Raw genomic sequence first — 21,332 nt, forward strand, 5'->3', positions numbered from 1 at the left:
ATACTTTTTGAACAGACCTTGTAAGTGTATCCTTTCGTTATACTAGACCACAGTCACAAACAAAAATATTTCCCACTTCTTTCCTCTCACAGCAAAAATAAAAGAACTCCTACTTCAGAACATAGTTACCTCATCTGTATGCCCCTTCCTTTGCTGATACTCTTGAAAGGGAAGCTGACACACATGTTTTCTTCATTCACAGTCACACAGTCCAGCATGTTTTAAGCAAAAAGACTGAAAGTGTCTGAGGCTCCTGTTCACGTAATGGCCATGTACAAGCATTGCATTTATACTAGAAGATCATCACTCACCCAGTAGAAACTATGAGCAAACACGGCTTCGTTCTGTTTCTTCCAGGGGTAACATGCTCCCTCCCAGGCATGCACCTTGCAAATCTCCCCTGTGCACTGCATGCACTGTGGGCAATGCAGTGTCTGCCTGTTCTGAGGAATGGGTTGGGGCTTTGCCTTGCTGCTCCACCCCTCTCCTGGACTGAGACAGGGTGAAGGGAAGGGGTGTAGAGCAGCCACCGCTGCTTTGCCTTTTCCCCAGACGAGGGACCACACTGTTTGGGGTTGGGGCTTTGCCCTGCTGCTCCTTTCACTGTGCTCCCAGACACTGGGAGCAGAACAGAGGCAGCTGCTCTTTGCCTATACCCTGGACTAGGAGACCTCCGTCTGAGAAAGCCACAACAAGTCTTTAACTGCTACTTCAGTGCATCTTAGGGAATAAGAAGTATGGAGCAGTCACTGCTTCCCACCCATTCCCCCAACCAGGATCACTTCATCTGGTGAAGGTGCAAGAGAGCAGGACTGAGTTGGCAGCTGCAAGCTGAACACCTGTTTTATTTCCTTTCCCACAAATATTTCGAGCAGATTTTTCAGAAATTTCTACTACTAGAAATGAACTCCCATATGTAGCCAATAATGCAAAAACTCGACTAAACATTATATACATTTTTTCTGTCACACAGGTGTCAGACTCATCATCTGTTCTGGGCTGGATCCAGATAGCATGGGTCTTCATGGGCCAGATCTAGCCCAGGGCATGGGGTAGCTCTGGTAGCAGTGGTGGTAGGGATAGTACTCTCATTCCCACCCAGTGAATGTGGTTGCAGCTCCAGCTCCTGCCCCATTCTGTATACCCAATGCTGGAGCTGGGGCTAGAGTAGTGCTATGACAGCAACACACAGGGTACATGGCAGCAACAGCTCTAGCTCCGTGAGGCATGCAGCACATGATGGCAGGGCCACTGGCCAAGGCGTTGGGGCCTCTTCAGTTGTGATGGGCAAAGTAGGTGTGTCAGTTCTTGCTTACCCTCCTGTCACTGATTGTCAAGTCCAGCAGGGCCTTAAGGCCCTGGATTCTGCAATAGGCCACTCCCCTCTGCCCACACACTAACTTTGAGCCTTTATCATATAAAGCTTTTTTAGATGAATGTTTTGAGTAAATTAAGAAATGGGGAAGATTATGGATTCTGTTTAGTGGTTTCTTAAAGCTTTGCCATTTGAACAGCTATAGGAACATGGATGCAACAAACATTTTTAAGTACATGATCAAAAGCACAGACTTAAATGGACTGCATATACTTCAATCAGAGTAACATTTTCAGTAGAAACAGAATTAAAGTACTGTTACTTTAGACTGGGCTACTGCTCTAATTCAATTTGATAATGTGAATTCATCAGCATAATTGATTTGATTCACAGAACAAGAAGCAGAGTCACATTATACTTGATAATCTAGAAACACATAGTAAGGGGAGTTCACATCCAAAGAGCTTACAATCAATTTTAAGTTGAGATGCATCAAAGTGTGCAATAATCAACAAGTTGTTTAACAAACTAGGGGAGGGCAAGAGGAATAGTCACAACTAGCCTTTGTAACTCTGTTCATGTGTGCACATCATAGCTGTGCTTGTGTTGTAGGTGGCCAGGTCTAGCACATATTTATTAGCATGTGCAACCCAATCCTTATGATGCAACATCTATTAAGTTTGTTGTATTTATAAAAAAATTTTCAGGATGCTAATAAAATCCGGATGGTGAGACATCTGTTAAGATTACAGCCTCTTTAAAGTCCTCTTTGAAATGCTAACAGACCACTGAAATCTTGATTTTAAACATATCCTTGATTTGTTGTCATATAATTAACCTTACTCTGTTTGCAATTATTGAAAATCAAAATCAGCTCTGCTTAAAACAACAACAAAATCTTCATTGTATTTACTCTCTGTTTTATTTTCTCTCTGTGAAATTGATTTAATTAAGTCATAGAATCCTAGGGATGAAAAAGACCTTAAGAAGGAAATGTGCATTGCCTTTCATCGCCTTTGTGTCTCCATAAAATTTTTTATGGCAGCACAAAGACCAAATAAACAGACATCCATAACCCCTTCTCACAACACAAATAGTGGCCATGACAAAAGTGGTATCAGTTTGTGCCACTACATAGTAGCAGATGTATGTTTACTTTATGGTGGGAGAGCTTGGGCAGCCTGGACCTGCCCACAGTCTCCAGCCACACCAGACAGGTCTGGGGGCTTGAGGGGGCCTGATCCTGTGCACCCTGGGACCTTTTGGGCAAGATCCAGCCCCGCATGCACTGGGAGTGCCTGCCTGGCTTTTCCCACTTACAGAGATGTGCCTCCAGGATCCCTAGGGCATGTCTAAGTAAGCAGGGAAAGTTGGGGTTTCCCTGCTTACCAAAACATTCCCTAAAGATCCCTGGGGTGCATCTCTGTGAGCAGGGGGAAGCTGAGCAGGTGCTTCCAGGGCTTGAGTGGTCCGATCCTTCTCTGGAATTCCCAGGTGTGCAGCACCAAGCCCCTCAAAACCCAGGAGAACTTGTTGCCCATTGTCCCATAGCATCACATCCCAGCACAGCTGATGTGCTTTATTTGGAGACATCTATTTCTACCCTGAAAGTCACCTAGCCCAAGTCCCTGTCCAAATGCAAGATTCACTGTCCCTAAAGCATCATAGACTGTAGGATAGTGCACAACTTCTCTAGGCAGCTTGTTCCATTGTCCTGTGGTTTTTACAGTTAGGAATATTTTCCAAGATATTTAATTTAAGTTTGCTTTGCTGTAGCTTAAGTGTGTTGCCTTGTGTCCTGCCCTATGTAGCAAGAATGCATTTCTTCAGAGTCGTCCCTATGGCAGCCTTACGAAATATTTGAAACTGCTGTCATGTCCCTCCTTAATGGATGCATCTACATGTGCAATTATTATGTGGCAATAAACTCTGGTGCACCGGGATGGAGCAGCCCTGGGCTGGCAGAGCACCTGGCGGGGTGTGGTCAGCTTGCCAGCCAGGGCTGCTTCCCCTCAGCTCAGCATGCTGCAGAAGGGCTAACTGGGGCACAAGGGTGCTACAGTGTCCCAGCTTTGTCCCAGGCAGTACTATCCTACAGTGGAGTTAGTTAATTTACAGCCCCCTAATACAGGTACACATGTAAACAGTGATGCTTTACTGTGGAACTAATTAATCAGCTCTGCAGTAAAGCACACGTATAGATGTACCCAATCCTGTTTCTCCAAACTAAACTACATTGTTCCTTCAGCCTTCTCATATGGCTTGCATTCCAGTTGCTTTATCATCTTCATCACTTCATTCTGGATCCTTTCCAGATTTTCTTCATTCTTCTTAAAATGTGGTGTCTAAAACTGGACATAGTACTCCAGCTGAAGGCTCTCCAGAGCTGTATAGAGTAGAAGAGCCACTTCCTATGACCTTCATACAAGAAATGCTCAAACCGGATAAATGTTTGGGTGTCCCTCACACTGGTCCTTTTTTCAAAGACTATCTGTCTGGATCTTTTTCTTTATGACAGTGTAGCCCTAATCCCTTGACTGCCACAGGGAGTTCTTTGAGCATAAGAACTTTTATCTATTGAGCAGTTATGAGAAAACTAGCTCTAGAGTCTAGGAAGCCTTATCTTGGACTGATTTAGCAAATAAGAGAAGTTTCTCGTAATACATTTCTCATATCCCAGGAAGCTCTTGTCCCGTTCCTATCTTACCTCATACCATTAAATATGATCAGGCTTTGAAAGTCTCCAATAGTTGGGCACTGGACTTCCTTGAAATTCCTTGGTTCATTTTTCAGCTCAGTTGGACACATTTTATGTGGCATTGAACGAGTCACTTTGCTTTTCTTTGTTCCCCACCTGTAAAACAGATAATTATCTCACAGAACTGTTGTGAGGCTTATTTATTTAATATTTATAAAATGGCCAGAGATGGCCAAGTGTGAAACAATGTATTATTTTGTTCAACCACTTGGCAAACAACTTTCTGGCCTAGCCCCAAAGAACGAGCGTGTATGTTCAGTCAGAGCCCTGCTCCTTTTTACCTTCCAAGGAAATCAGTACATTTGTGCAGTCTGTCTCTTTTCAAAAATGGGTGATTGTACCAGGATTCCATTCTCTTTTCCATGGAAGGGACCTACTGTTAAAGCCCCTGCCTAGTGATAACCTGCTCTGCAGCTGGGGCTTAAATTCACTTTCTGTTTAAATGTTTTCATAAAACAACCAAAGGAGAGTGCTTGAAAGCAATATGCTTCATCTGTCTCTGTCTGCTGGAGTAAGCAGACTCCCCACCTATGCTGAGCTCCAGACCTGAGACCCCTCATGGCAGCATGCCATTCTAGTCTAAGCCCAAGCAACAGTTTGAGTTAATATTCACTATTGTTCTCTTCAGTTAATTTTTAGAAGCATAGGTAATCTCCTGATGAGTCATTGGGAAACTGGCTCATTTTTAGAGTAGTCCAGGCACACTGTGCCAGGAAAGACAGAGGATTTGTGGCTGCTGGGAAGCTGCACTAGAACTTGTTCTTGGGAGGAACAAATCACAGTTGGTTTCCCTTGTCATAAACCCTTGATCTCCCCTACCCTGCACTTCTGAGAAGGACTGGCCTTTTTTTGTTTTTGGTTCCCAGCCTTTCCCCCCACATCCAGTACATGACATTTTCAGTCCATTTATGCTGGGATCTCATAGGAAGCTGGAAAGGTCTCACTGTGCTTGGGAAAGTCAGGCATACAGAGCCCAAGTAAGAATGTATGAGAGGACTTGATGACGTACTAGAGATGCATTCTTCATAGCAGAATCCAGAGACTGAGTTGATTTGTCTTTCAGACTTCATGGAACTAGTAATAATTATTACAGTCAATTCCAAAAATACATTTATACTGCTTCCTTTTCTCCATTTAGACTTTCGCAACTACTTACAGTGTTTATTTTCATGCAGTAATGAGGTCACTTGAGATCATTCAGCAGAAACAGTATAATGTCAGCCTCTTGTAATCCTGTTAAAAAATTACCCATTGAAACGGATATTTATATGAGTCAGCAGGACTATTCAGTGTGACTTTGGATAGTTTCTGTTGAAATTAAGTACAAGGCCCTGACTCCAAAACTAGTGCATTATGTAACCACTGGAGTAAGTGTCCTCTTAAACTTTCAGTGAAAGCTTAAATATCTCACAGTCCAAGTCTTTCATTGAGAGTCTGAGCTAAATCATTTGTGAGAGAGGTTGAAAAGACCTGTAGTCATCTTGTGCGTCCCCTTGGCAATCTTCATACAGGATTGTTCTTCTCACTGTATTTTTAATGTTTGTCTGGGTTTGCTTTAAATGTTGCAATTAAAAGGACATATGCCATATTCCATGGGAGGCTCTTGTGCAGTTCTGTCAGTCATTCTTGTTACTGTTTTTTCTAGATTTTCTTTTCATTCCATTGTCCCTTTTATACTTTTCCCATATTCCTCTAATAGTACCTATCAGACCACCTAAATCACTTCCTGTCATCAGGGTGTAGAGCCAGCATTCAGTTATAAACCCCTAACATGAAGGTGAATGTATTTATATTTTTATTTATTTTTTCCTTATGCATCAAACCTACCAGGATTTTAATGATTAAGTTACTCTGAATTTATGCCAATTTGTCTACATCTTTCTGAAACTCGTAACTGTATGTTGTATTGTATGTGTATTCTTATCAGGGTAGCAGAAAGAAACACAGTTGATACTCTGTAACATAGTGCTTCTGCATCCCCACCTCTCTTTCTGTTAGGTCTTTCCAACGGTCTCATTTTCACTTTTCCCGACAGTATTTTGAACACCTCTAGCTTTTAAATTACTTGTTCTCTGTCAATACTATATTAAAACTAAAAGATTAGTTCAGTTTACAGACATATTCTGATTAAAGAAAGAGAATAAATTGCCTTATTTTGAGTCAGTGTTAAGATGTGCTTTGCATGCTTGTAAACACGCAAGGCATGTCTTGATTGCACGTAAATTCGTGATTTATATACCCATGACTATGCAAGTCCTATCTGTTTGATATATATTTAATTTATTTTTCTTTATATTTAATTTTAATTATTTTTCTCTTGAACTAATTTAGAAATTACTCTTCCATTTCACTAAGCTATTCCACATCTTTAACCATCCACGTATTATTCTTTAAGATCATGTTTAACAAGCATTGTTCTTTCTTTCTTGCTCTATTTCAGCCTTCTGATATATAAAGATAATCTCCATGCTACTAATTAAATCAGGGACATGCATCAAGACTTTTCATACTGATTTTCTGATCCAAATGGAATAATATACCTTAATAAATTAAATTTAAGAAATGTGATTTTTTTTTTTTATGATCTTCCTAAAATTGATTCTTGAGCAACTGCAGGACATGTTTTACTCTCTTCTTTTCTCTTTATATGTCAAGCACAAATCATTTCATATTAATTTGTACTACGGACCTGTAAAAAAAAAAAAAAAAATGATGATGTTAACATTAATCTGTTTGAGGCTTACATGCTCAGTGATCATATGGCTTGTCTATATTGCAGATTGCTGCATTCATTGTGTGATCATCTGAATTCCAAGTCTTTTTTGCTTGTATTCCCTAAGAGCCAGGCCATGACTGATGTTGCATGCTGTTGCAAAGAAGTAGAAGAGGCAAAGGACCTTTTATTTATGTTCATCTGCACAGAAGGGACGAAGGACCTTTTATTCCTTTGCACCATTGTGTCTTGTGTGCTGGGGAGACTATGCTGACGAAAGTCAGTGTGTAACCCTTCACATACAGAGGCAGAGGAAAAATGGTGAAGCCTTGACCGCAAATGGGTCAGACATCTTAGTCATCACAGGGATTGGCTACAATAAGTCCCACTAAGTACATTACAGTTTATTTCCTAAAAAATTATTTCATCTTAGGACCATTGAAACGAATATTTATACAAGTCAGCAGGGCTATATTCAGTGTGACAGCAGGGAGACCAAGAAGAAGATTGTGATTCCCTCAGTCACAATATCCCTTCTCATCTGCTTCTCAGCTGCATACCACATGGCCCCTTGCTATGGGCAAAATCACCAAAGAATGATTTAGTCCTAAGTAAATGGGTAGTTTTGTGTTACATGCCAAACTGTAAAGCCTAGTGAGTTAGATATTTGAATATTTCCAGAAGTTGATCAGTAAGTGTGTGTTTGGGACATATGAGCTTATTCTTCACTAAATATAGACATTGGATTTATGACGCATTATAACCTGCCTGACATCTGATACCCCAAATAACCTCTCTAGTATTTACCAGCTATATTCTTATCACCAGGTCTACATTTCCTTCCTCCACCCCCACCTGTTTCTTGCCCATTAACTGCCTCAGTTTGCATTTTCACTGACTGCTGCATACTGGCCCCTGGCTTCTGTTCTATCCAGGAAGAACAGAGATCAACTGCAGACACTTCCTTGGCCTGAAGAGAAGGGTGTTTTTACCTAAAAGCTTGCAAAGAAAAATTTTTCCAACAATTTTGGTTGATCTAATAAGATATCAAATTTACCCAAAGAACCTTGTTTGTGTACATTAATGCATTTGTAGATACTGCCAAAAATAACTTTTTAGCCTAATTTTTATTTGTCGTTTAATTTGTAGAAAAATTTCAGAAAGTATTCCTTTGTCAAAAAACCCTGACAACTTTAAATGTTTAATTTATCCAGTTCTTTCAAAATGTTGTGTATTTATCTGAATTACTGTATTCACTCAAATCTAAGATGAGTTTTTTCCCCAGTCAGTGCACGGGGGTGGGGAATGGGGAGCCTTGTCTTGGATTTGACTACCTGCTGGGGACAAGTGGTAGCTCAGCTCTGGCTTTGACCTCATGCCCCAGGCTGAAGCCAGAGCTGAGCCTTTGCCTGCACAGGGCTAGAATAGCTTATTTGTCAGGAGAGGAGGCACATGGCCAGGGGGAGTGTGTGGGAGACCATGGGGAGGCAGGGGACCTGCAGCCTACCCTTTCATGCCTGTGCTGGTCCCCTTGCTCCCTGCTTACCCCATCTGTTCACTCCTGCAGTGTACATTTGGTGCACAATTAAAAATTAATTTTAAGTTTCCAATAAGATGTGAAAAATTCAGTCTTAAAATGTGTCAAATATACTTAATAGATTGCATTTTCTAAGGGAGTTTTTATAATATCTTTCCACAAGTGCAAGTGAAAAATATAACCAAACTACATTCTCTTCTCCTATTTGAAATCACCAGAGTAGCAATTAAAGGAAATAGTTGTAAGAGCTCTTTACGGTGAATAGAAACATATTTTTCCTCCCCTTTTCTCTGTACGTTGTATTTAAATGACTTTATACCTTTCTATTTAGTACCTCTGCTCACTGCAAATCCATTTATCATATCTGATGAAGTAGACTTTCTCCTATGAAAGCTGATGCCTCTCTGAACAAGTAATCTCCAAAGGTATCTATACTTGTGCTCCAGAGCAGGGGTGGGAGGGCGTTTAAATTAGAGTGGCTCTCAGGAGCTGCTCTGATTAAAATGTCCATAGTGTCTTGTGTACTCAATGTCCCACACTTCAAAATGGCAGTGGGGGTGCCGTAAGTAAAGCTCATTCAATGAGCTTTAGTTAAAGCACCCCCACCACCATTTTGAAATGCAGGGACAGTGAGACTGCTGGACCGATCTAATTAGAAGGCTCCAGCAGAATCAATTAATCAAATGTCCCACACATGTATAGGCACCCTAAGTTGCCACCACGCCTTGCCTTCTGCCTTGAGAAACAATAAGGAAAGGGTGTTTTTCAGATGGACTGAGCAGCTTTACATTAATAGCAAATGTCTCTTCTGCCTTCCACATTGGTCTTCACAGAGTGCATGTACATGTGTGCTTTATTGCAGTTGACTAATTAGCTCCACAGTAAAGCGTCACAGTCTATATGTGCACCAGTATTAGGGTGCAGTAAAGTAATTAACTCCTCTGTAGCATAGTACTGTTGGAGACAGTACAGGAAACCCTTCCTATTCGCAGGTTTGGCATTTGCAGTTTCAAATATTTGTGAATCCTGAACCCACATCTTAAATACACTTAAAGGAGCTCCTCGGGAACTTTGCACTTGCTGCCGCCAGGCTCCTGCTGCCGCCACCACATTCCCACTGTCACCACGCCCCCCCCCCCCAGCCGCTGGGGGCACTACATTCATGAAGTTCATGAATGCAGTGCCTTATTTGCAGATTTTGCCATTTGTGGGGGATACGAGAATGGCGAGGGTATACCAGAGTAACTTGATCCACCAGAAAGCATGTGTAGACTGACGGGGGCTGGCTAGGGCATAAGGATGCTAAAGTACATGAGCTACCTGCCACCCAGCCCTGGACAGTAGCACATTCGCACCCCAGGCAGCCTCTCCACCATCTGACACTGCCACCCAGAACCCAGGAATGACCTCCAGTGCCCCCTGCTAGTCTGGGGCTGCTCCACCTCTATTCAAACTGCTGCGGTCCTGGGCTTGTATGTAAATACTGGACCTGGGAGCAGTTTTGTCCAGCATGAACTGTGCCAGAGTTTATCATGTCACTTTAATAGCACGTGTAGATATACCCACAGTTTGGGTGGTTAGCCTTCTGGACATGATTTTAAGCTGGCTTTGGTCTTCCTAGAACATTTTAGGCTTGTCTACATTAGAAAAGTTATACTGGTCCAACTGTGTTGGTTACAATCAAGGTGGACTGATTTAAGTCATGGTGATTTAAATCATCAGAGAGAATGTCTTACTTTATGTTAGCAATTTTAATCAACTTCTTCATTTGTAGTTCACTGATTTTCTAGATAATGTTTGTTTTCTCATTGGGTGATATATAGTCATTGAAACTCATAGTTCAACTATTAAGAGCCCCTACACTTGAGCCTTTATACTTTAACTATAGACTTTTATAAAAGCAATTATATTGCTCACTATTTCCACATTATTCATTATATATACATTTTTAGTATATTTGAAAAAGGCAAGTGATATATTGTTCATTTACTAGATACTTAAGTTTTTGCTCATGATTTGTGTCAAGCAGCTGTATTAGAATGATAATTGGAATGTAATGCTGATGAAATACATAATGGTGTTTCCTAAGGTCAGAGGCTGGGTCCTAAGCCTGTCATTATTTAGTTAGATTCTTGCACCTAACAGTACGTCACCTGTGCCTCTCCACAGTATCAAGTCCTTAATAGAATTCATAATGGATTACAGCATTTTCATAAAGCATTATTCAAAAGTTAGATGCGTTTCCCCTGATTCTTTCTTTTTACAGAAAAGCACCCAGCTTCTATCTTAAAGTTTTTGATATAGGCTTATGGATTCAGTATATTTTTTAATGTTTTAAGGGTGTTCATAAGTTTAGGCTTAAAGAAATTCAACTATCTTTTTAAACTTTTTTTTAGCGAAGTAATTGTATTTTAAATAATCTGTTTTTATAAATTCTGTTAGGCGCTATGACTTGTTTTTAGTTGGTGTAGTAATACTGCCATCATTCATAAAGTAGATGCACTTATACCAGTGTAAATATGCCTTATAATGCCATAATTTATATCAGTTCCAAAATGGAATAGTTTCTTTTGGTCTAAGTACTTCCACAGTAGTGTAACTGCATTTACAGTAGGAGTCTGTGTAGCTGCTCACAAACAGCAAAGCTTTCTCATATAGACAAATCCTTAATCACAAATTTCAAATAATCATTTGGAAGCTGGAAGCCTTTGTGCTCCTGTGACTCTTGAAGCCATGTCTGCTATTCAGATGAAAAGAAAAATCTGTGATTTCCTTTCCAATAATTGGACCACCTTCAGTGGAATCTCATGGCTGAGGAGTCTTGGTCTTGGGTGCAACTGAGGCAAAAGGAGGCCTGGAATGGGCAGTACTCTTCCTTACAAATAACTGGGAGTGTTCTCTGGATATATTTGTATAAATATGGAGAGGACATTACAAACTTGTCAACGCCTCATCTTTAGCATTTTTAAACAAGGGTCAGAACCTGCTGTAATATTTCAAGCATTGCTCTCTTTCTATGGTACAGTGCAAGGTTTGCTTGTTTTTAAATCCAGCTTGAGAGAGGAGCTGAAAAGAATGTTCTTGTAAACCTTTCTAGATTAAATTATTACTTCGCAACAGCAGGGGACTGGATTCAGTGACCTGGGAGATTCCTTCCAGTCTTTGGTCCCCTGTTTCATCTATCTAACCTCAAAGTAGTAAAGGTTCTAAGTTAAAACACCATTCGGATACTAGACTAGGCATATGATAGCCTAGTAATAGATTAGGATTCACTTCTGTCTTTGAACATCTGTAACTGACCAAATTACATCCTTTTTCTCCACAGTGGGCATGTCTACACATGATTTGATCTGGGATCAGTTTACTTGTGAGTAAGCGCTCCTGGACAGGCATTTACACAGGCAAGGAAACAGGAGCACCTTATCTCCAGGGGCTGCCGGGGTAGGGACAATGTCCCCCTGCCCTCGCAACAGGGAGCTCCTGGCCCTGGCTTCTCAATCAGGGGCAGGGGACTTGAAAAGAGCTGCAGGGGAGGGGCAGGTCTCAGCCTCCTGCATTGATCTGCTGGTGGGGCAGCTAGCAGCTAGCTCCCTGCTAGCTATCCCACCGGCAGAAAGGGACAGGGGGCTGGGACCTACCCCACTCCTGAAGCTCTTTCCAAGCCCCATGCCTTGATCACCTGATTGGTGCCTGGGGCCCGGACCTGCCCCTGACCAGGACGGTTCCCAGCCCCTGCCTCGTGTATGCAGCAGCACAGAGCTGGGTGGAGAACAAGCTCCCCAGGTCCTTTAAGCAAGGAGTCGCACCAGCTCGCACTGTGGGCCAGTACTGAGAAACCCTTGTCTCCCAGCTCGAGCTCTGTAGTTGTGGGGCTTCAGCTGGGATATCTTTATGTACCAGCGCTAGCTCCACGACCGTGGGACCAGCAGTGGGAGACCCTTTACCTACCAGCACCAGGTCCACAATCATGGGGCTGGAGCTTGGAGATCCTTTTCTTCCAGTGCCAGGTCCATGGTTGCCGCCTGCAGCAGCCTTCTTGCTGCAGCAAAATGCCACAATCTGGCCACTTGCTGGGGAACTCCTCAGCAAGCGGCTGTATCATGGCATTTTGTTGCAAACTGCATTTCTCATGAAAATCCCTCAATTTTGTGATTTTTACAAAAAATACAAAATCATGATTTAAACCAGGCCCTACTTAAAGGTGAGTGGATACCAGCCAAGAAAGAAAGAAAATGAAGCTGGAGTCAGAAAATTCAGTCCTAATCTGATTGCTGCATAGAGAAGAGGGATTTTTTTTTTCATTTTTTTTGTGTAGCTGTGGTCTAGTCTTTTTCTCATTCATCATTGCATCTGCAAAGTCCAGACCCAGAGCACTGTTCCATGTGCTGAACCATCTGCTGAATCCAGACTGTTTCGATTCACTAACAGATTTCAGTAATGTCTGATTTTAAGAATTTGTTTTTGTGTAGGCTCCAGTCCTTCAAAAGGACCTACAAGTGTAGAAGCTCCTACCTCTCACAAAGGTGGACATTACCATGAATCTGTTGAAAGATATCTAGATCTCTTTATAAACTAAAGACCTTGTTTTATAGGGAAAATCTATCCAATCCTAACCAGTTACACTGTTTTTGTGAGAGTAACATGTGAACATGAGGACACAAAGTTACATCTTAGCTTTTTTCCAGTTTCATTCAATTTCATGTAGCTAGGTCCTCAGTGTTTTGAGAGTGATTCAATTCATGTCTGTTTAGCATGGTAACAAATAATGAGAAGCTTTTCTGTTCTTTGTCACTGAGAGGAGAAGTTGTTTCCTGTACCTGAGTGTACAAGGTAATGAACAGCTTTGAACAAGCAGTGCTTTGGGGCTTGCTGGCTGAAGAAGCCACAGATTTAAAGCTGACAATTACAGCCCCACCTCAAATTTTACTGGTACAAGAAAGGTCTGTTAATAAATTAGGGTAGCAGTATTTCCCAACCAGTGTGCCATCAGAAATGAACAGGTGCACCACCGAATTTTGCCATGGCAAGGAGCTGCAATAGATATGAGGATGGGGAATACCTTAACAGGTGTGCTGCGGAAAATGTTTATTAATATAAATGTGCCTTGGGCTGGAAGAGGTTGGGAAACACAGGCATAGCTCAATGTTCCTTTAGTGCTAGGCTGTCCAACATATGGCTGCAGGCTGAGTCCAGCTTGTGAAACTGTTCTTTCTGACCCACTAGCCTACTGACAGGCTACCAGAAGTTGCGGGGGGGCTGACAAAAAAAAGTATTGTCTGCCACAGAGTTTGAGGGTTTTGGGCCTCACTGGTCATGGCCATTGCTGGCAGGGGTGTGAATGAGGGCTCCAGTAGTTGGACAAGTGGCAGCTGCTTCAAGGGTCTGAGAGAAGCAGTGGCAGGGCCAAGTAGCAGCAGCAGAGCCCCAACATGCCCAGATGATTGTCACAACAGTTTGGCTCCTCTGCTGCTTGACCACCAGCCTCAGACCCTCACTGCTACCTCTACTGGATGCACTGCTGTTGCAGGCACTGGCCCTGGGTATCCAACCTGGGAGGAACCCCATGATCCAGATCCAGCATAGGGCCCTGGGTGAGTTTAATGCTCCTGCTTAGTGAATCACTATATTCTAGCTTCTGATATTTATTGGTATCTATATTCAGATGATTTCATGCTCAATGATGGATGACATTCAGTTAAAAAGCTGACCTAGAGGGAAGTAGGGTGGTGAATACCTGATTCTGAAGACTGATTCCTAGAAAAACAAAATAGGAAATTAAAAAAAAAGCCCTTCTAGGAATCGCACCAACTTCTTGTCTTTCCTTCTGCGTTTGACTGTAATTATGGGTAATAGAAACAGGAAGTGCTGACTTCCTATATTTGCTTCAGTGAGTTATGAACATGCTGGGGAGGGAGAGGAGCTAGAGAGAAGCTTAGCCTCTGGCCCTTATGTTCAGGTGAGCTTCAGGGATTGCTTTTGGGAGGGTTTGCATAGGGGTTTCTAGTGTGGATAGTCTGCAGGCCCTTGTGTGAAGGGAGGCCTGGGGAATACCCCTTGATAATTATATAGACATACCCATCCATGTCCACTTGTCAGTAAGGTCAGCAATAGTATCAGGTTATCATTATAATTCATATCTCTAATACTTACTGCATTACTTACTTCTCACATAACACACGTCCCAAAATAAGGTACACGCCTTGTTTTTAGGAAGGCAGAATGAATAATGAAGGATTTTTCCATGGTTACGGTTGCATAGAACAGTGGCAGAGCCTAATCTTCAGCTCACCTTCCCCTTTTTGCATCGGGAAAATCTGAAATTCTAGCTGCTACCACAATGGGCTGATCTATGATTTTGCAAGGAGCCAAAGACTGTTTGTAGGGCTGTGAAGTAGGAAAAGACACCAGGAATAGCCAATAGGCAGCAAAATTGTCTCAAGAAAGTTTAGATCGATGGAACATCGAGGCCATTAAAAAAGAGAGATGGTTGTTAACACCTCTGAAGCGAAGAAGAATGAGATATTAAGACAATTGACTCCATCAATTGCCTGAATAGAAATGCTACTGCTGCTGCTGGATGAAGCAGAAATCAAAGTGGGTTGCTTCTATTCTGGCAAGAAAATCAGCCTTCCTGCTTAAGACATGCACCCCAAATTTGGGGGGTTGATTTTAGGTGTAAAAGTGCATGAGATATGCAACTAAATATGGCATGACATTGTCGTGGGTAATGTAAACAATGCTAAAGTATTTTCTTGGTATTGTGCATGTTTTGAAGATTAAGAAAGGATAGAGTACAAGAATCACAAGCAAGTCCCAGAGCACCAGTATCTGATGTATTGTGATATATTATTCTAGTGCTCTGGGAGGATCGTCTGCCCTTCACATCCCAGCCTTTCCAAGTGGTGGCTGCCTTATTGACTATGTACCCCAAGTCTGCCAGCTGCTAACTAATAAGGTGAGTTTAGTTCCCTTTTCTTTTGGTGTTCCACTGAATTTTAAAAACACATTAAGAAACCATTCTGGAGACAGAGGGTTTTTAAAACTGAATGATTCATGTATATAATTCACGTAATACTTTCTTATACTGGATGCTGAGAAACATTAAGCACCTACCTATCCTACTGAATTCTTATTTGCAAGGACAGAACTTCTGTTGAGGTGAAACTATTGCATGGGCTTTCTTACTGAATCAAGATATAATTTAGGATTGTCACTGCAACATATTGCTGTTCTTCTCCTATATAAATACAAACGTATAGTCAATACATCTTTCTACTGGAAGACAAATCTCTCTTTAAGATTTTATACCATTTTCATCACTGGAGATTCTGTGCAGGTTAGAGAGGGTCCTCTTACAGTAAGTTTATCTATGATAAATCATCCAAATAGACTGAATCATCTTCGCTAATGGATGTTGATATAGTAAAGTAATAGCCACTTAACTTGCCTTTACTGCAAAGCTGTATTCTGATTGGCTTACTGCTGCAGCCAAAAAAAAAAAAAGGGAACAGGGTTATTCATAAAGATACAGTATTTTGAAAAATTCTCAAATGATTTAAGTTTAATCTTTAACTTAGAAGACCAACTTAGAGCCAGACATGCAGGATTCTGGTTACTATACATTTACTCTTTGTATTTTTTTATTTGTTTAAATGAGGAAAACAAATGTCTTTTAGGAAAGGTTCCTTTAAAACGTATTTCCATAATTATAATGGAATCTATCTTTAGAGTTGTTTTTGTTGTGGTTTTCTGTTAAAATTACTTTCTGTTTTTAAAATCTACAGGACTGTTTTTATCCTTTTTTAAAACAAAGTCACTTAAGCAAACTTATCATGTTTTTCTTTTCCCAAAATAACATTTTAGATCCCACACAAAGCCTTCAAAATAAGCACTTTTTTATAAACTGAAATAAGTCTGTTGTATAAATAGAATTATTTTACTCTGAGAAGGTATAACATAGCTCTCAGCAATGATTTTATCAAGGTTATTTAAAATAATTCAGTACAAGCAGTTGCAAGCCAAGGAAATCTAATGTTACCATAGCCAACAAAAATAAAATATATATTTTTCTCCCACTCATTTTTTTCACTCAGCATGAAAAGAGGCTTTAAAAAAGTTAGTTTTCATTCTGAAAAGTGGATGTGGATTTATATGCATGATTAAAAATGGAGACATCCAAAAGTGCAGAAAATGATGAGTTGGAAACTGAATGCTCATTCAGCTTGTTTGGTGTATTGGTCCCAGTATTGCTCAAACCTTGATCACTCTACTCTGTGAATGATCTCATTCAGATTAATAAGACAACTCATTTTGCCTCAGATCTTCCAAGATTAGCATATTTAGAATGCATAACTGCTCATAGGGAAGACTTTCAAGGAAAATACAGAATGCTTCAAAAACTGGTGTTTATTGTTCAGTATGTGGCTCTCTCCTGTTTGAATCAACATGAAATCAGTTAAACAGCATAGGGTACGAGGTACAGGAGATTGTCTTTCAGGTGACACCCAAGATCATGGTCCAGACCAAATTTCACTAATTGTTATCTTGTTATCCTTTTTAAATGCTTATTTAGCCCATAGGTGGGCAAGCTTCTATGGGGTAGATGTGATATCCTTTATTAGACCAACTGAATAGTTAGGGGGGAAAAAAAACATTCCTTGCAAGCTTTTGGGACAAATGTCATTCTTCAGGCATAGGGAGACTTTGCTGGTGTTATGTGTTCTCCAAGGTAGAAAAGAACACATTAGAGAACACATAACACCAGCAGTCTCTGCCTATGCCTGAAGGGCATTTGTACCCGAAAGCTTGCAAAGAAGATTTTTTCAGTCGGTCTGACGAAAGATATCACACATATTCAAAGAACCTTGCATGCCTATGTCCTTAGACCAACGTAGCTACAACCAACAACCCTGAAACATATTCAGCCTGTTACGTTTTGTTGGATCGGGATCTTTCTACCATTTCATTTGGATATGATCATTGTCTTCTCTTTGTCATTTCTTACCTTGAATGGTTAAATATTAATACTGTAGACTCTTAAACACCTTTTAAGCTAAATGAAGGCATCCCTGCATACTGTTTGTTTGAAAGGCATTTAAGGATGACATGTTGTTTACATGTACATTTCAACATGATTAATATCTTGTAAATAGATTTTTCCACTAAAACTAAAAAATATACTTTGGGAGGAGTGTCATCTGTGGTATGTCTTCATAACTGAAGCTTTTTTAACCATTTCTGTTGTGCAGGTACAATATGTTATTCAGGGATACCATAAGAGAAGAGAGTATATTGCAGCTTTCCTGAGTCATTTTGGAACGTAAGTCATCTTTAAATGCATTGTTTCTTGCAACAGTAGCAAAAACATAGGAGGGACTATCTTCATTTCATGGCCCTTGGTTTATGTAATTCACTTTACTGGATAAGTCCAGATCTAGCCGTATACCCAGTCAGATTCACATAGGCTTTTTTAGTGATGGTGCTACAGAGCAGTCCTCTTAAAAGCCAGCCACCAACCTGTTCGACTCAGGAAAGACCTAAATGAGGAGTGGGTAGTAAACCATTGAATCAATTGAAGTTTCTTTAGTTCTGTATAAGGTGACTACAGAATTAGCATCATCATGACGGTACATCACACAATAGATGAATGTAGAGCAGCTATAAGCAACATCACCAGTGCTTACAGTAGCACCTAAGTAGAGCGTTTACCAAAGCCATGTACCACTTTTTAAATTGATACCCATGGCTTGAATTGTAGCCAGGTACAAATAGGAAATTAATGTAGACTTTAGAGATCTGGCCTAATTAAAAACATGTTGTTTTTTTCCTTGAGAATTATTCAATACAAGATTTATTATAGAAAATCCTGTCATATGTTTTTACCATGGCTTTATAACATAGTTATTAGACAAAGAATTAATTTTCCCACTAATAAAGTGAGCTACACTAGAATTCTGCTGTGATTTACACATGAATGCAGGCATTAGGGATCTCATCCCAGAGTTTACAAAGTAAAAAAAAAAATGTTTATGATCAAAATATATACATGGCTCACACAGCAAAGTGTAAAAACTATTTGGCTGGATCATTTTAGATGCCATGCTCTAATACTGTGAAGGGCTTTTAGAGGCTGTGTCCCTCCCCCCATGTATGGTTTGGGTTATTGATGTGTCTAAGGAAAAAGATGTTCATAAAACCATACTTTAGGTCCGTGTATGTTACTTTGACAATTAGATTGTTTGTGTGATATAAAAATATTTAAAAAGCAAATGTGGTGATTTGATTTTGATTGGCAAAAATGAGTTTCTTACTCTGGGACTAAGTATAAACAGTCAAAAAGCCTGAGGTTGAACCAATTAAATCTTTGCAGGTTAGTCTGAGCTGCGTAGATAGAACCAGTAAGCGAGTGAACAGACATTCACTTTTGGTTCTGGAAATGCAGGCACATGCATGCAGTGGCCCAGGCCAGATGCTGGGGGTGCTAAAGCATGCCTCCTTGGTCTGCGGGAGCAGGTGGCTTGAATCTGGACTGAATCTGGGGCAAAAGTTCAATAAACCAATTTAAGCTAAATTAGTTAAGTCTGATACTGTTTCCATCTAGGTTTATCTTAAACTGATTTCAGCCATTTTGAAAGCAGTTTATGTGCACTGTACTTGATTGTGTTACAGATTTGAACCAGTTTCCAATCACTTACACTGGTTTATGTGCAATTTCTGTCCCTTGCCTGGATGATTATAAAGAATCAAGAAAACAGAAATTAATTTGCTGTCAGCTGGATTATTTTCTTCACAGATTCAGGGAAAATGCCCATTTGCCAGCTTCTCCTTAAATTTAAAATATATATTTTTATGCTGTGGATATAGGAATTTTCAAGTTTAGTCTTTTCCTAAACTAATAGTGAACGTTGTGCTATTTATCCCTAGCTTTTCAATAAAGTCTTAGATTTTATCTATAAACCCATGCATCTAGGTCGTTAATAATCCATGTTTGAGTAACATACAGCTAGATTTGGCTAGACATGTCCAATCTTCTTTTTTTTTTTAATGGAACTGCCATGGTCATAATGTTAAAATATGTCTTGGTTATACTGAAGATGGCTATATGATATAAGTAAGTTTATTCAGTATGAGAGGAGCTATATGTTTTCCTGTGTTTAAATAGAACAAAATACTAGGCAGTATATTAAATATTGGACATTTATTTTAATCCTAATTGTAAGGAATATTAGTAAAAAATATTGTGTTCTTATTTCATGTTTCTTTTTGACAGTGGTGTGGTTGAATATGATGCAGAAGGATTCACAAAACTCACTCTGCTACTGATGTGGAAAGATTTTTGCTTCCTTGTCCACAGTGAGTAGCTGTTTGTCGCAGGCACATATGTGTAGCCTCTTGAAGATAAAAGTTCAAAAGGGAAAAAATACAATTACAGGAAACAGTTTTAAAGTTATGGCTATTTTTATTCAGTGCTTATGTATTTTTGATGTGAAAACACAAAATCCTGACTGTTTTGAGAATGAGATGAATGAATGCAGATAAAGCAGATTACCTGATTTATAAAATCACTTGGGGAATTCTGGGAAAATGCTATGGTATCTTGAGCCAGTAATTAGTACATGCTAGCAACCAGTCCAGCAGTGTAAGTACCCAGGAGTACCTGAATTCATGTGTAGCTTGTTAGGAAACAAGAAATGTATGTGCTTTTTTATGTCAAATTAACAGACCTAGCCATAAAGGTTTGTGGTTTTATTTTTGAGGTGGATGAACAGAAACTGTTGCTTTTTCAACTATAACAGACTGTAGCTTGATTTTCCGTCTGTGATTCCTGGAGATGACCATAGGCCAGATAGAAGGAGTCTGATTTCCACTTAAGACCCTTACACGTGGCATAGCCTTAATACAAACAAACTTAAAATCAGCAAATACTTTAAACTAAACTTACAAATCATGGAGACACAACAGAACATCTATAGAATTTGAGATGACTTGATCACAGTATATGAGGATTTTCTGGGAGGCAGAGATTTCTGATAGCTGACAACTGTTCCATCCAGCAGAAAAAGATATGATGAGATGAGAGCCAATGATTTGAAGCTACAACTAGCCAAATTCAGAATAGAAATGAGGTGCAGATTTGCAGGAAGAGTTGTTAACTATAGGAACAGCTCACCTAAGGATGCGATGGATTCTGTATCCCTGGAAGCCTTTAAATCAAGACTGGATATTTTTCTAAAATATATGCTATCATTTAAACAAATTTGGGAGTTTTATGCAGACACTATTGGGGGAGGTTCTGTGGCTGGCATTATGCAGGTTAGATTGGACAATGGTAACTGTTTCTTTTGGCATTTAAATGTACGAATGTGAGCAGCACACACATACAGAAAGAATTTGATGTTCACAAATGTGGTTACCTTCCCCTTTTAATTTTGACCAGTACATTTTTCTTCTTTTTCCTTCTGCTTAGTGTAAAGGAAAGATAAACAATGCGCTTCAGTTTCAGGCATTGTGTATATTAGCTCCTTAATACAGGAATATTATTGATATGTTCTTTCTTTTCCATTAACATTGCTCTATTTTTGCTATGGAAGTACCAATAGTAATCTTTAAAAAGAAACTTGTTGAATATAGAGTTTTTAAAGGGGAGAAACAGAGACCTGTCATTCAGGGAAGTCTTGTGGTTTGTGATACGCAAGAAGTCCATGTGAACTATATGATCACAGAGGTCCCTTCTGCCCTTAAAATGTGTGACTCTGAATTTTAGTCTCTACAGAATACATCTGGTCTTATTGCTTGTAAACTTCAGAAAATATGAAACTGGATTTATTCTCAGCTGCCTGTAACACATACAGTATAAACCAGTGAAGGTGGACTAGTTGGACAAATCAATGTTTCTTTCTACTTTCACTCATTTTTTTCCCCATTACATTCTATTGCAAACCAGATCACTGCCACTGGATGTTCCTTTCCTTTGAATATCAGACTCTCCACTCTCGTTTCAGCCCTTTCC

General features: G+C 40.0%; 1 protein-coding gene across 7 annotated transcripts in view; it reads left to right on the plus strand.

The window, feature by feature from the left end:
- Window positions 1-21,332, plus strand: part of BABAM2 (BRISC and BRCA1 A complex member 2) — a 325,194-nt gene that overhangs the window by 214,692 nt on the left and 89,170 nt on the right. For all 7 annotated transcript variants that reach the window (XM_090046987.1, XM_090047005.1, XM_090046963.1 and 4 more), the window contains 3 exons: window positions 15,179-15,278; window positions 17,572-17,642; window positions 19,593-19,675. In XM_090046987.1, coding sequence (XP_089903113.1) covers window positions 15,179-15,278; window positions 17,572-17,642; window positions 19,593-19,675 — 254 coding nt within the window. The remainder of the gene's footprint in view (window positions 1-15,178; window positions 15,279-17,571; window positions 17,643-19,592; window positions 19,676-21,332) is intronic.

Source organism: Crocodylus siamensis, chromosome 1 (genome assembly GCF_052110815.1).
Source record: "Crocodylus siamensis isolate JL-2025a chromosome 1, ASM5211081v1, whole genome shotgun sequence".
NCBI classification, from domain to species: Eukaryota; Metazoa; Chordata; order Crocodylia; family Crocodylidae; genus Crocodylus; species Crocodylus siamensis.